Source organism: Chenopodium album, chromosome 17 (assembly GCF_948465745.1).
Source record: "Chenopodium album chromosome 17, dcCheAlbu1.1, whole genome shotgun sequence".
In the NCBI taxonomy this organism is placed as follows: Eukaryota; Viridiplantae; Streptophyta; class Magnoliopsida; order Caryophyllales; family Amaranthaceae; genus Chenopodium; species Chenopodium album.
This window is the reverse complement of record NC_137850.1, coordinates 40,882,503-40,899,908: the sequence shown is the minus strand read 5'-3', so window position 1 is coordinate 40,899,908 and position 17,406 is coordinate 40,882,503. Positions and strand designations below refer to the sequence as shown.

The window sequence follows — 17,406 nt, the reverse complement described above, 5'->3', positions numbered from 1 at the left end:
CAATTAGCTTCCTAGCTTGCTTTGGCCTTCGACAAATTTCAATGATCTAGCTTCGACTAGTAAATATACTGACCCCTTAACAATTTATTGCATGCATCACTTCCCTCTCATGTATGTTTGCACTCTGCCTTGAATCGCACATTTAAGCATGCCTGAATCTCTGTAGTTGTAAGTGGTAGGACGTACTTGTTTAAGTACATCAGTAGCTTTCTCCATGCTGTTGGATAAATAAACAGATTTACAAAATCATGGCATATATGCTCTAAACCGAACACATTAGCTTATCAACCCTTATATAAACTAAACTTTCTTGAAATAAATGGAAATAAGGTGAGCTGAATAGTGCCAATCATTTGAATTTATTTTTAGCTCTAAACCGAACACATTAGCCCTTATATGAACCTTACAAACCTGAACCTGTTGTCACTAGCTTGTCTGAACTAAAGTTCTCATGGTGAAAACAGTAAGGCCTAAGTTATGAACAGAGTAGAGAAAGTTGTGAAGTACTAAAAGTGCAAACGAAGATCAATAGTTTTACTTCATTTCTTCATCTTTATTTTTCAACTTTTAACTTGCATCTTTCTGCTGTTTTAATTTTCTTTTTGCTCTATTCATTGGCGAGTAGGCGTTAACACTTTGACAAAGAATGCTGAAGATTATCAATTTCAGTCATTTGAGCATATCATATCTTCTAAAATAGCTCCTTATTTCCTGTTTCAATTTATCTGTAAATGTAGTTACATAGTATGAATCAAATAAATTGATGACACTCATGGTTTAGGCCTGACGAAAGACAATACAAATGGGGATGCTTTGAGGCGAGAATCTTTGAATATGGAACAAGAATTACGAGTTGCTTCCATTATTGAAGACAGGCTCCCTGGTAAGGACAAGGATTCAAGACCAAAACAAGGCCCCCAGTGGCCCCTTTTGTTTAGTGCGAAGGAACTAAGTTCCTGCATCATAGACTCAGAAAGTACCCGTATCATCTGTTCTGTTTCAATAGCTCTATTAGTGGTTCTATCTTTCATAGATTATCCATTACTTGGAGTAAACATTGTGAACTCAAAAGGCATCATTGCTTTAAGGCCGCTATACTTGCTGTTAGTGACAGAAATCACTGTCATAACTGCATACCTTGTGTTCAAAAGACGAAGATATGAAGCCTCTGAAGAACATACAGGGGTTTCGAAGGGAGGTGGAGTTAATTGGGAAAGAGCAGAGACGTTGTTGGAAAGAGGTCTAGTGGCTCACCAGACTATTCGTGCTGTATTTATCGATTTCAGTGTTTATGTGGTAATTGTGATCTGCATCCTCTCCCTGGCAACTCTAATTTAGTCTCGCGATCCATTTTGTTAAATTTATTTGTATAGTTTGATTGTAACATTGTAACTCTAGCATTTGTTGGTCTCCATTACTTATGGTCTTTGTAAATAGCCTTTGGACACACACACACACGAGGCTCGACCTTTACTTGAGTTCTGTATGCCTGTAAATCTACCTGATTTATTCGAGTAGAGCCGGTATCCCCCTTTTGTAATTTATCATCACCTAATTATACCGTGATTTGAATTAGTGATGTGTGAAAACTCTAAAGAAGAGTTTGCAAATCAGCATACTTCTTTTCAGTTGAATTGAAATTTATGCTACTGTACTAATTATAGCTGTTCTTTACAAAAAAATTTGCCTGCTTGATTTCCTTCAAGGCTTGACAGTTGAGTAGAGTACAATTGAAGGCTTGAAGCCTCACCAGCCACCAATCTCACCGCCATGGCGAATATTCATATAAGTCCATTTTTTTGAGGTGTTGAAGACGACTTTAGTTACATAACTAACGTGTTATTTGAATTGTATGTAAATTGGCTGGTGGAATGATTTTGGTTTCATGAAGTGATAACTGAAGTATGCTATTTAATCTATAAGTGTAATTTATATAAACATTGTAAACAATTTTACTTACAAATACTCCATTCCCTCCAAAAAATGTACTCCGTTTTATTTTTATTAAAAGAAATCATTATTTTATATACTCACGTCATGTGTATATTATAGGTAAAAAGTAAGACTACGTACTACGGGTTTGTTCAGTTCAGCTTCAATCATTACAGTTCAGTTCAGTTCCTTCTCTTATAAAATATTCAGTTCAGTTCAGTTTAGTTCAATTCAGCTCCAATCAGTTCAGTTCAGTTCTGTAAATGTGAACAGGCCCTACCTCTATTTTCTTTTCTGTCCATATGAAATCTTGTTGGGGAAAAAAAAATCCGAATACTATCTTTCGATTTTGGATTAATTTCCATGCGCGAAAAAAGTGCGGAATTATATACGTAGTATAGCCATTCTTCTTATTATCCTGGTTGTTCTTGCTTCATCATAATGTGTTGGTTAGTTTTTCATGCCAAAATTAGAAAAGTACAAGTTATCACTAGAAACGTCAAATACTGGGAGCCCAATATCATAATACCAATTCATAAAACATGAGGCAAATAGTTCGTCTATATTGACTAGTTACTACAAAAAATCAACAATCATGGTTTGTGGGTTGTCACTTTTTTTTTTTTTTTTTTGAAAGACATGGGTTGTCACTTTTAATTTGTTCTTAATTGACTTTTAGAAATATTAATTAATTAATTTATATTGTACTCCTCTCAGTCCTATGTCATAAATCACGTAGAATATTATTCTTTAAAATTTAAAGTCTAAATAATTCAGCTATTATCCATATGATAGATGAGAACGTTTGACCTAGCTGATTGATTGATTTGGTAAATACCCAATAATTAACCATTTCATAATGATTTTAATGGTTATAATCAAAGATAGTTTGTACCAAGTAATTTATACGTCATATCATTGAAATAGCTTTAAAATAAGTTAATGATTACAAGCATAATATTCTAGTGTATGCGCCCTCACTAATTTCTTGACTTGAGAAACTTAAGATCTAATAATTACCAAAATAAGTAGGCAATATTGAACATCTCTTTCATTATATATGCATACAATAATAATACTCTATCTCTTCTGTTCTTGTTTTAGTGTGTAGTTTCAAAATCTACTTGAAATTTATCTTAATATGAAATTAAATATATTAACCGTCAAATTTATATATTGGAGATTATACAAAATGCAAATAGACATACAATTGTATGAGAAACAGAGAGATCGAGTAGCTAAGCTAGCTCAAAGCTAATTTGCATACTCAATTAAAATGTACTATTTATATGATTTTTACTTATCCAATAAATTCATTTTAGTCGTAGTTTGATCAAACTTGAGTGTTCCTTATAACTTATTTTAGTAAAAATAAGTGGAGACAATCAAAGATAAAATTGTTGTCAACAAGCTGGTAATTATAGCTTCTAAAAAATTGTTGTCTACCCTTTTCATCACAATAAAATATAATTAGTAAAATCTAGAAGGGTTACGTACTTTAGAAATTGAATTGACGACAAATATTATCTGTGATTTACTAAACTATATTACGGAGTAACTCATTTCAAGATCATTTTTTTAGGAGAAACTAAAGTTATCCATCAACTAATATTAAAGTGGTATGATCATGTACTGTAAGATTTGACAAAATACAATTGTCGTCTTAGTGCAACATAAATTAAACAAAATAATAATAATGTACTCGTATCATAAATTCATGCAGGAACATATACAAATGTTCAATAAACATCTACTAATTTACGTACATGTATAAAATCAAGCTTAATAAGTTTCATATCTAAATAGTATATATACAAAAAAAAAAAAAATAAAAAAAAAAAAAAATAAATAAATAAATCCCCTCAAGTATGAAGGTATAAAACCTATGGATGATGCATGCCTAAAGCTTTGAAAAATGAAAAACATATAATAAATAAATGAAAGAGAAAAATATATAAAGCTATAATCTCTTAATTAATATAACCAACCTAAATACAGAATGAAGAACCTTTGCATAAAATTGTTTCATCTTATAGCTTGAACCCTTGGGATGACCGAAGGCGGGGTGGCGAACCGAGCCGAGAATGACCTAGACAAGTTATCAGGCTCTGCTAAGGCCAAATCTTTATCTTCAAAGTTTTTGGAATAAGTATAAGAGTTATAAGGCACTATCATAGGGTTTGAACCATAAGTTTTCTTTTCTTTTCTAAATTTTCTTCTTATTCTCCTAAAAAACCCTTGCATTTTAGATGATGATGTTGATGAAATTGATGATATTGTTGGTAGTGATGAGGTTGATCTTGCCCTTGCCCTTGTCTCGGCCTCGGCCTCCACACGGGGTTGCTCGAACGACATACGCCGGCCATTATGGTGTTCCGAGAAGTTTTTAAGAAGATAAGTTGATTGTGGGATGTTGTTTTTGCTTGAGCATGATAATGATCTCCAATGTTTGTTTTCATCCATTGTAAATAACATAGAAAAATAATAATATTATGGCTAGAATTTCATGGGAAAAAATGGAGAATTTATATGAAAGAATTTGAGGAAGAGATATTAATTAATCAAGAGATAAAGTTTGTTGGCTAAGTCTGAAATGTAAGCTGGCTTAAGTTGGAAATATTACATTTGTATTATGTTGCTTGTATGTTTGACTATGTGTGAGGTGGCTGGATTGGGTTGGTATTTGTCATACTTGTCAACGGCTAATAATGTTATCCTAATATTCTTTAATTTAATTTAAGCAACTTAATAAGGGTACTAATGTACTTTATAATCAAGTTGAGGTGGAATTATATATTTTTCCTAAAAAAAAAAAAAAAAAAAAAAAGGGGGGGGGGGTGGAATTATATATTTTTCATAATTTATGGAACATGAACTCGTGGAGTACACGATTTTGTCGTATTTAATTTTTGACGTATTTTATTAGTTTGGGCGATAGACAAATTTAAAATAAAAAATATTTTGAAGATTATTCTAAAAACACAAATTAAATCATCAAAATGATGGACAATTTGCACCATATTGAGTATATATTGCATCTGTAACAAATGTATAATAAATATGAAGTATATACTATTGTTATTTCATTGTAATAATTTGACTTTTACACTATTTATATATATATTTTTATTAATTTTGACTGTAATTATTAATAAATATAAAATAAAAAGAAATTGTTAGTTGTTGGATGATTGTGTAGGTACATATTTCAGACAAGTAACAAATAATTGAAGAAATAAAAGATTAGAATTGCATGTTGTCAAATAATGTTAAAGCCAAACAATTGCAATTTAGAGTAACTTTGTACTTATGTTTTAAATACACCCTTAAAATTTTTAGTGGTTCCATTTTGACTTGCATAACTTTGGCTAAATTATTTACATTCTTGAGACAATTCTAATGGTATTTTTTACATTAATTGGTTGAAAAATACAATCAAAGAAAAATACTTAAAATGTTGACTTTCATATTGCTTATATGCTATTTTAGCTAACACTAAGACCCTGTTCTCTTCACCTTAAAAAAATATTATTAAGTAAAAATAATTTCAGTTCAGTAAAATTAATTTCAGTTCAGTAAAAATAATTTCAGTTCAGAGAAAATAAGTTCAGTTCAGTAAAATTCAGTTTTCTTAAAAAAGAATTATAATAGAAAATCAGTAAAAATAATTTCAGCTCAGCAAAAATAATTTCAGTTCAGTAAAATTAATTTAAGTTTAGTAAAAATAATTTAAATTCAGCAAATATAATTTTGTTGCAGTAAAAATAATTCTAGTTCAGCAAAAATAAGGTGAAGAGAACGGGGCCTAAGTATATAAATTCAAATATGGAATATTATCACTTATAAACCGTGTGGTTAAAAGAATGAAAAAGTTTTTTGTTAGATGGAGTAATAGAAAGTAAAATTACTAAATGACAAAAATTTTGTGTCGACAACTTGGCCATAAATTCATACTTTGTATTATAATGAAGTACGTTTGGTGAAATTGGTGAGAAACTCACCTCTTAATTTTGAAGCCACAAGTTCAAGGTTCACCAATTACATAATTTACATTCGCTTGTAAGTTGTAAGTAAAGGAATTCCATTACCCCCACTATTCTCAAGCGTTAATATCATAGTAATTACAACTAAAAAAAAATAGTACTTAAATTAGATTTCGTTTGGGCTTCTTTTATGATAGATCAAAATGAGCCCAACATAACACAAGACCCAACCTATACAAATACAAGGCTTGCTAGATTGCTAGCCAAGCCCGGCACTTAATGCCTTTTTTTTTTTGTTAACTCACACTTGATGCCTAATTCAAGTAGAGTTGCTACACTGCTAAATTGCATGATATATGTATATTTATTTCTAAATAAAAAAATAATTGCATCATAATTCACACTCTCTCTGTTTTAAATACTTGTTCCACTTTTATTTTTCGGCTGTTTTTATATACTTGCTCCATTTTCTTATTTGGAAATCATTTACAATATTTAATTCATTTCTCTCACCTAGTGGACCTAAAAAAAATCATATGTTATTAATTACATATTATCTCTCTCAATTACTTTTGCTTTATAAAAAATTTTATTCTTCCACCTACCCCACTACCTCTGTATATTATTAATTTCTCCTAAAACTCCGCGCATGGAGAAATAAAGCAAGTATTTAGGGCCTGTTCTGATTGACTGAAATCAACTGAACTGAACTGAACTGAACTGAACTGAACTGAACTGAGCTGAACTGAGCTGAACTGAGCTGAGCTGAACTGAACTGAACTGAACTGAACTGAACTTATTAATTAGTGATTTTTAACTACGGATTAGTGGTCTTTGATTATATATAACTATACCTATGTGTATATACAAATGTACTATTTCATATGACATAATTATAAAATATATAATATAATTATAAATTTATGGAAAATATATTAAAAACTTGAAACCTCTAAATATTTTAAACACATATACTATTTAATTTTAAAATAAAATAGTATTATGACAAAAGAACACAAAACAATTACATGTAGCAGAAAAGCAACTTTGGATATTGTCCGACAAGAAATAACTGATCAGATATGGGAGTCAGTTCAGAGGAATGCCGAGGTAATGGAGGAGCTTGGTGGACAAGAAGAAGACGAAGAACTAACTGACTATGAAAATTAGTTTAAGTTGTGTAGTACTCTAATTTTCTCAATAAGATTAACAATAGAAATGTGTATCAAAAAAATAGAACCATTTGAACAATGAATTGTATCGATATTATTATTATTATTATTATTATTATTATTATTATTAATATTAATTATTGTTATTATTATTATTATAATTAATTATTGATTATTATTATTATTATTAGTATTATTGTTATTATTATTATTATTATTTATTCATGATTATTATTATTATTTATTGATAATAATAATAATAATAATTATTTGTTGCGTCGTTGTAATAAGAGCTTAAAAGAATGAAATTTGGCTTTATATCATTAGCAATATCACTAGACATAAGAGCTGAACTGAACTGAACTGAACTGAACTGAACTGAACTGAGCTGAGCTGAGCTGAACTGAACTGAAGTGAACTGAACTGAACTGAATTTCAACGAAAGAGAACAGGCCCTTAGGGAGTATTATCATTTGATGGAATTCCTTCGGAACATAAAATATCAGGATGGAAAATAGAGGACCACAGATGATTTAGTACGTATTCATAGACCACATACATAACACTGAATTTATCACTTGTTTTTGTAATGAAAAGACATCTAACCTTCCTCCCATGTATTTCTTTGTTCAAAAAGAAAAAAAAAATCTAGTATAACCTCTTTTTTTGGGTTCTAAAGAGAGGCTTAGCCTTAAAAAGAAACAAATATAACAAATCAACAATAAAACGTGGTAAGGCCACTCTTATATAAAATTTAGCTTTCTAAATAATTCTCATAGTGCGGGATTGTAAATCAAATTGTAGTCGTATTCACTTGTACATTTTTATATTTATATTGGTTTTCCTTATTTTATGTACATCTAAATGGTAACAGTATGTACGTACGTGCTATCACTCTACATATGTGTATATCCAGTTTTATAACGTATTTTTTTGGCCAAGTGTTCATCACCCAAATCATATGGCACAAAAATAACTCCAATCCAGAACTTTTGGGACTCTATCCCCTCCACACAAACTCCGATCCAAATATTAACTTATAGCTCTACTGACTACTCTTTCAGTCTTTTATTACGACATCTAACTTCACCTTCATTCTATTATATATATATATATATATATATATATATATATATATATATATATATATATATATATATATATATATATATAGCCTTAAGCTAAGAAACAACAAACTCTATATACTCTTTTTCACTTTTCTAAACCTGGCCTCTTAATTTTTACCTAAGCTAGCTATGTGTTATTCAATTGTCTCGTTCTCTACCGTTGCCAATGATGAATCTCTTGGAGGCCAACCTAGGAGAGGCACACGGCGGTCACCAGAGATGGTTGTGGAGGTGGTGGTGCAACGCGAGGTGGCTATAAGCCGCGGTAATGATGGAAGAGAGGGACAATGTGTTTGTTCACCCACAAGTCATCCAGGATCCTTTAGGTGTAGGAATCATCGTTTTGATTATAAGTGGACTAGTCATGCTAAATCTTGATAAGCTCCAAAACCATGCTTTACATGAAAGCTGAAAAAGTATAGATATTGAATTTGTTTGTATTGTTGTATGATTGTGTATGTGGAATGGTAAATTTGTTTGTACTTGTAATTTTCTTGGGTTATTTGATTGTACTATTTGGATTTTTATGAGGAAAATGCATGGCCTTGATTGTTCTCTCTCCAATGATATAATAAGCTTGTAACAATTTTAGAAAAAAGAAAAGTGTCAGTGTCTAAATTAGACTATTTCCGTATTATTTAAGAATGCACTTTAAAATTTTAAACTGATAAAGCGTTGAGTTTAAAATCAAATAAAATTTAGTATCTACAACGTAAGTATCTACAACGCGTGCACGAATGTGTAACCTTTGACACATCCATGTGATACATCGTGACATGCTGGGCAACCACTTGAATCATCGTGGCTCATTCAAAGTTAGCTAGAATGTCAATAAATTAAAAATAGTTTGTTGCAAAATGACTTTCAACGTTTCAAGCTAACATACTTACTAGTCTTTAAATTAGTACAAATTAACACAATCACATACGTTGATACGTATTACTAGATGTAGATTACACAACTAGGATCATATATAAAAGATCGATCCCTCCATAGAATTAATCTTCATATGATCACGTCCATTAATCTCCCAGTACATGGAGAAACTTTGTTTAACATGGACATCTAATTGTACATAATTAAATAACCAAATAAAGTCATAATCACACGCCTTACCTTTATGCACAAGACCTAATTAATGACCTACATGTGTATAAAGTTCTGTTTAGAACTAGAACTTGGCACCCAAATTTAAACTTGTAGGTAGTAATTAATGTCATCGATCGAGTATGCATGTATGAATATACTTCGTAAACAAGATATGATCGATCGAGTTGCCCTTATCTTGCCTTCCAAACTAGGCATCGCGCTTTTCCCCTAACTGCAAAAATGAGCCAAGTGAACACATACAAGTATATATTAGGTGCTTCATTTTTTTTTCAAGGTAATTAAGAAAAAGGAAAAACATTAGGAAACCCTCCTCACGAGGGGAATTCCTAATGCATCCGAGGAAAGAATGAGAATTAAACTAGAGTTATTACAAGGTATAATCGATATCCATATATATATATATATATATATATATATATATATATATATATATATATATATATATATAGCTATGATCTTATAAAAGTATGTATGAATATACCGAGTACTTCGTAATACCTGAAGGTGAGGGTTTTACTAGGGTTTGTTTAACTGCAAGATCCATTTCAATTTCAAGCTTACATTCAATTGGATTTAAAATTTAGCTGAATTACCTTTTTTTTTAAATGTCTAGGGTGGCTAACATGCACGATGTGCTCGCCACAACTAGTCTTATTTGTGAAGACTATGTACTTTTAAGTTTTTGGGTTACATTAATGAGGGAACATATATACTCCGCAAACAAATATTTTTAGGGGTGAAAATGCATGTCCACACTTTATTCTAAATTGTTAAAAAAAACTCACAATTAACATTAATGAAAGGCAAAAACATAAAACAATTAACATTAAGGCAAATTACATTCATGAACACCAACTTTAGATTATGTTGCAAATATTGACTAAAATTTATATCAATCATTGAATTGACACCAACTTGCTAAAAAATAAATAAAATTGACATAAAGGAATTAAACACTCCGGTATACTCCACATCGATCATTTGTATAATTTGTTTTTCCAATAAAAAACCACATTGATCATTTGTATAATTTGTTTTTCCAATACAAAAAACTATTTGGAAGCAGATGAATGTTGAAAAGGAATTTTATGCTTTTAAGAGGGTTTAAAGTTAAGTTAAATTGGTTAAATTATTTGATGTCATTTATGTTAATTTTATTTTTGTAACAAGTTGGTGTCAATCCAACAAGTGATATTAATTGGAGTCAAAAATTGTAAAACACCACAAAGTTGGTGTCAATGAGAGCAATTTTGCCTAACATTAATGAAGGTAAAATAAAAACTTTACATATAAACAAGGATAAACATGTAAATGCACATTTTTTATAAGGTAGGGAATTATATCATATATGAAGTATATTGTTAGTAGACCTTTAATTTTATCATTTGTTATTCTGTTTGTTTAAGTCATTATTAGCTACCTTCAATCAAATTACTACTTCCGTTGTTATTATGAGCTAATTTTTTTTTATTTTTTTTATTTTTTGTTTTAAATAATATCTAAAAGTTGCGCATAATATGTAACATAGGGTAGTAGAACAACAAAACAAGCTTAATTATTAGGAATTATACAGCTTAATTAAAGCAATAAGACAATTATTATTATGTATTATGACTTATGAGCTCACCTCAGGGTAGCAATTTTGACTTGTGAGTGTCTGCTGCTTCAAGCTCACAACAATTTCACATGATATCTTACCCTGTCAAAAAAGAATTAAAGCCCGCATAAATATTCTCAAAATTAGTTTATTGAAACTTAAAAGATATATAGATCATAAAAAAATTGTATTCTGTATTTTTTTTAGAGAGCTATAGTGCGGTTGTTGAGAATCGATCCCAAGATTAGCAAGGGAGTACATTCTAAAGAAGCCACTTAAATTCTATCAACGTATAATTGCAATATACATGCAAGTGCAGTCGTAGCTGTGTAAATGCACTAATATGTTCGCGACCAAGTTCGGCTAAAAATCTTAAGTTAAGTTAATAAATAAGTTTGAACAAAAATTTTAAGCATGTAAAGTAGATCGGATGTTCATGCATAACTACATAGTCTTCCTCAATTGAAAATTAAACATAAATAATGATCTAAGAGAAATCATTCAGATTACTGACAAAATCGAAAATATCCACTATAAAAGAGAGATGGAAGAAAAAAATTGAGACAATTATTTATCAAAGATATTGCATGATCTATACATAATGAGTACTAATTAAGTTCTTTTTTTATTTATTTATTTTATAATTTTATAATGCATCCAATTACAAAGAATCTCATTAGCCAAATATCAATAATTGAATACATCAAAATTATTCTCTATGACCCCTATTTTATAATGTATCGAAATTATTGATCTACATAATTACATTAGTATAATTCATAATTAATTTATAAATACATAATTAATTAATTAATTTATAGATCTTACATGGTACATTGGCACAATGTACACAAAAAATAGCAATGATGGGTTACATTAAATTTAATTTGTTTGAATCTCAACACACGTAGAGGAGTTTTAATTGACACGTTACTAGTTCAAATTACACTATCAACGCGAGATAAGGGCTAACCTTAAGGGGAACTCGAAAGAAGGCGAAACCGAAGGAACCATCAACTTGAGTAACAGTATCAAACTGAATAAACCCTTTAGCTAAATCCTCAACCAAGTAAATCAACTCCCTAACAACTTCAACCCTAGTAAACTCCACTTTTGTGTCCACGTAAGACGACCCTTTAGCCCTCACGTGACCTCCACCGGACATCACGTGACCCAACTCCTTCCCCCTATACCCGATCGCCACGTCGAGTTTAGAGTAGTCCATGGAGTACACCGCCTTGTTCTTCACCCTAACCGCAGCATCCAACGACACATCGACGGATATACGCGGACGTAAGGGTGGGCACGGGCCCGACACGCGGCCGGCACGGGCCCGGCACGACTCCGGCACGGCCCGGCACGACTCCGGCACGGCCCGGCACGGGCACGGCCACCGGCACGGCACGGCACGGTGGCACGCCTGTGGGCCGTGGGCCGTGCCGTGAACAAAAGTGCCAGCTCCGGCACGGGCACGGCCCGTGGCACGGCGGGCGGCACGGTGCCCGGCACGACGGCCGGCACGGCCAGGCACGGCCCGGCACGGCACGGCACGGCACGGCCCGTGCCACTAGCCGTTGGAAATATGGCCGTTTATGGCCGTTTTCCAACAGCTATAAACGGCCATATTTTTCTCCAATTTCCCACCCAAATCCCCTATAAATACCTCATATTTTCCTCCAAAATTTTCACAATTCATCAACTCATCTCTTCTCTCTTATTCTCTAATTTTCTTACTCCCAAATTCTCAATTCTCAAATTCCTACAAATCATACAATCTTCCTCTCTTTTGTGAAAAAGAAAAAAAAAATTCCTACTCTCTTATAAATTTTACATTTTTAATATTATTAGTCTACTACCAAAAAAAAAAAAATTGTTATATTTACATTCGGGAAATTAAAATTTCGGGAAATTATAAATTCGAGAAATTATAAATTTGGGAAAGCATTGAAGCGTCATTGTAAGATCTAACTCAACTTTTTTTAATTTGTTATTGTTATTGTTATTATTATTGTTATTATTATTATTATTATTATTATTATTATTATTATTATTATTATTAATTTATTATTATTATTATTATTATTGTATACTTGGAACTACTTAATTATATAAAAACTACTTTCTATTTTAATTGTGGGTTATTTGGATTGTTGAAATCTGTCTAAGGCGGGATTTGGGCTCTGGACAACGTCGCTCCTAACCTCTCCTACCTGGGATCTCATTGATTTAGATAATCTACTATTATTATAATTATTTTTGAAAATTTATTTTATATAAAAACTACTTACTTATTAATTCTCATTGATCTCATTGTTGTTAATTGTTACTTTGTTATTGTTAGTTGTGTTATTATCATTAATTAATCATGGCATCAAACCCGAACGTTTCCTCCTCCTCTAGAAAAGCCAAGTCAACACGTAGGGAACCACCAAACCCAAACACTTCAATGTCTATGCCCCCCCCCCCCTAACATGCCATTTCCCTCTTCTAACATGCCCTTTCCAAACACTTCCACCCCTTTCTTTCATCCCCAAAACATGGGAGGGCAAGAACAAATGGATGATATGGCTCCTTGGACCCAATTTCAACAAACCCAATATCAACAATATGAATTTCCTTTTCCTCCTCCTCCTCCTCCACCTTCCCAAGGTAGCCAAACACAAGCTTCCGGGTCGAGTGAACCATCCACTCACATGCCCAACACCCAAAATCCTAACATATTAGAGTGGTGTACCGAAGAGGATTTTGCTCAAACCAAAAGAAAGAGTGAAGTTTGGGCACATTATCAATTAAGTAAAGATGGAAAAAAATGCAAGTGTCGGACTTGTGGTAAAATTTTCTCGGCCGATACCAAGGGAGGGACGGGACACCTTAGTAGACATACAAAAAAATGTGGTGGACCATCTAGTGATCCAACCCAACCTAAAATTTCTCAATTCCATCCACAAGGTTTCATTTACAATTACGAGAGAGATAGGGATGAACTTGGGAGAATGATTGTACATGCAGAACAACCTTTTCTTTTCGCCGAAAATGATGCCTTCAACAACTATATTAACCGAGCACTACAACCAAAACACAAAAAAATCTCCCGAAAAACCGTCCGATCTGCTGCCATGAAGACTTATCTAGAGTACAAATTAAGATTAGTAAATGAATTAGCTAATCTTCCTAGTAGAGTTTCTTTAACCGCCGATGCATGGGATGGTGGGTACGGACTTCACTATTTATGTGTTACTTGTCATTGGTTAGATAATGAGTGGATGTTACAAAAACGCATCATTCATTTCAAAATGCTTGAATACCCTCATACCGGTCTTAACATTGCACATCATTTAATGGAAGCCATTGATGCATATAGTCTTAGGGATAAAATCATGTCTATGACTTTCGATAATGCAACTTCTATGACATATAGTGCGAATTTGGTCAAATCCCAATTGCACGATGTTATATTAAATGGAGATGCACTTCATGTTAGATGCATTTGTCATGTTCTTAACTTGTGTGTGAAGGATGGAACACAAGCAATTGGTCCATTTTATCACAAAATACGGAGTGCTATTTGCACTATTAATAGCTCTAACATGAGATGGCAAGAATGGAAAGGTTTTTGCAGGCAACAACGGATTAAAACCATAAAAATAGCACCGGATTGTCCAACTAGGTGGAACTCCACCTATGAAATGTTGAGTCGGGCAATCGAGTACAAGGTTCATTTAACACTTTTTTATAATATGAAATATCCACAAAATGCTTTACTTGAAGATGATTGGGCTAATTGTGAAAAATATATGCAGTTTTTACAATTACTATATGGTATGACACATTGTTTTTCTTCTGTATATAATCCTTGTGCTCATTCTTTTCTTAGCAATGCATGTTTACTTGCACAACTTTTTGCGGAACACCGATCACAACATGTTTATCGTGGATATCTTCCATCCATGGAGGATAAATGGCGTAAATATTACACCGATATTCCTATGATTTATATTTTTGCTTCCATTTTAGATCCTAGACAAAAATATGATGGCACCTTTTTATTAATTGATATTTATTATAGTAACATGAATTTTGAAGATGATGTTGAAACTTTTAAGAATAAGGTGACAGATGAGTTTTTTTAATTTATATAATGTTTATGAAAGTAAATATGGAACCGTGTCTCGATTTGCCCCTTCTCAAACATCCAAAAATGTAAGTAAACGGACCAAAGGTTTATTTGCACAAGCTGCTAACTTGATGTCTAAGTATTCAGGTACAGAATCATCATCATCTAGGAGAACTCAAAGCGATGTTTCGGAGTTGCAAATGTACTTAAGTTACGACTTCATGAAAGGCATGGACGATGAAGATAAGTTTGGCCTCGACATCCTCGATTGGTGGAAATCACAAGCCGTGAAACATCCAATTTTGTCGTCAATGGCTCGTGATATTTTTGCTATCCAAGTCTCCTCCGTTGCTTCCGAAAGAGCTTTTAGTGCGTCGGGAAGAGTTCTAGACGATAGAAGAACAAGACTAAAACCCGAAACACTTGAAATGTGTGTTTGTTTCAAGGATTGGTTGGATGCCGAAACTCGTTCTCAAGATCGTACTTATGCACAAAACGACGACGATGAAGGAACGTCGACTTCTTTTAGTTCTCAATCCACTCAATTGGCGGATGAACTTGAACCTCTAGGAGACGAAGACGAAGATGAAGACGAAGGCGAAGACGAAGACGACCAATAATAATTACATGATTACATATTTACATTATACACTATTGTATTCTTTTTGTATTATCGAACTTCGTATTCCGTATAATAAATGAAGTTATTCAATATTCATACACTATTGTACGATTTTTAATTATCATTACTTATTTTGTAATTTTGTATTATTGAATTATCGTATATTCGTACCGGCTAGTCGGCTACCGTCATATAATAAAATAAGTTATTCTTCAATTTTTTGTGTTTTCGGATTATCGCACTAGTATTTTTTTTTTATTATATGCATTTTTGTTTTTAATTCGTTTTTTTTAACATTTATTTTTTTTTTTAAAAAAAAAAAAAAAAAAAAAAAAAAAAAAAAAAAAAATTAAAAACGGCACGGTTTGGCCCGCGGCCCGGCACGGCACGTGGGCCGTGCCATGCCGTGGGCTGGGGTGTGCCAATTCCAGGCACGGCACGGCCCGACACGCCGCGGAGCCGGCACGGCACGGCACGGCACGGGCACCACCCCGGCACGGCCAGGCACGGCCCGCGGCGGCACGGGCACGGCCCGTGCCCATGTTTACGCGGACGCGTGTGGATCCTTACGTGGTGCGTCCTCATTCGTACGACCTTTACGTCGGGATCCGACGGCCATAGTACGAAGGTAGATGTGGCAATGATTAGTAGGAGGAGAGTAGTCTTGTAGATTTTTTTCCAAAGAGGGGGGTCAAAAGTAGGGAGGTTGAAGGGTAGGTGTAAAACGACGTAGTTCGGGGGACGTCGTCCGGGTTCAAGTGACGGAATAAGCGGGTTTGGATCAAGAATTTTCCTTGATTCCATGGATGGGTGGTTCTAGGGAGAGAAAAAAGAGAGAAGGAGAAGACAGATAGAGGGAAAGAGGGGAGGAAAGTGGATAAATTTGTCTATATCTTAAGGTTGCATTGTTATCATTTTTTCTAGGGTTGGTTTATTCGTTGTTGTGCAGTAGTAGGACACACTACTTACAAAAAGAGTCAATAGGAAGCTAAACTTTACGGAGTGTTATTATTCTTGATGTATTCCATACTAGGAAACACGTACGGATATACTTGATGTTACTTAACATACTTATTGTTCCGGGTGAGCTCCAGTAAATTGTATCTGGGCCGATGATGATTTATCGTCTAATCGAACTTGCACAGTCAACGTAAATTAGATGCTTTTGGGATTTGTCCAAGAATAACCACTCTGATAATAAAGTCAATACGGGTATGATATGAATAAGAATGTAGTTTAAGAATATTTAGGTTAAAAATATTGTACTTTAGAAGTAAGATATGTTGGGATATTTATAGAAATCCCCTAACGTTATAGATATAACGTTTCGGTCCACATGAGTGTCTTGTCAAGTGGGCAATTGATATCCACGTGGCTAGAAGCAGGTCTCCACGTGGATGGTGATAGATGCCAATATAGGTAATGGGCCGGTTTGGACATGATCCAAATGCGAAAATCCGACTCGATTACCTAATCCATATTGGCGACGGTGTTATCCCATACACTTAAATATTTTTCTTTTAAGGTAAGAAAAACATATATGTACTTGTACCAGACATGTATTCAACACACAATAGTTGGAAAACATACAGAGACACGGAGTAACACATATCCAACACTAACAATAATTGCAAAATCATACTATGAGGCTGGTTCAGACGTATATGGCCATGCCTTGCAAAATCATTTAAATCACCTAAATAAACTGAACAGCTCACTTTTAAAACAAAAAAAAACCCAACACACAAC

At 33.0% G+C, this 17,406-nt stretch overlaps 2 protein-coding genes across 2 annotated transcripts; one reads left to right on the top strand and one right to left on the bottom strand.

Moving 5' to 3' along the window:
• Nucleotides 1-834: 834 nt before the first annotated feature.
• On the top strand, nucleotides 835-1,338 carry LOC145588990 (uncharacterized). Its single transcript, XM_081645569.1, has one exon. It carries the CDS (start codon nucleotides 835-837, stop codon nucleotides 1,336-1,338), a length of 504 nt encoding a protein of 167 aa, XP_081501695.1.
• A 7,816-nt stretch (nucleotides 1,339-9,154) lies between these two features.
• Nucleotides 9,155-12,188, bottom strand: LOC145587981 (uncharacterized). The gene is made up of 3 exons (XM_081644622.1): nucleotides 11,895-12,188; nucleotides 10,952-11,023; nucleotides 9,155-9,535 (listed from the first exon to the last, which is right to left on the bottom strand). The coding sequence occupies exons 1-3, from the start codon at nucleotides 12,144-12,146 to the stop codon at nucleotides 9,512-9,514; spliced, it is 348 nt and encodes a 115-aa protein (XP_081500748.1). The 5' UTR covers nucleotides 12,147-12,188; the 3' UTR covers nucleotides 9,155-9,511.
• Between the last annotated feature and the right edge of the window lie 5,218 nt (nucleotides 12,189-17,406).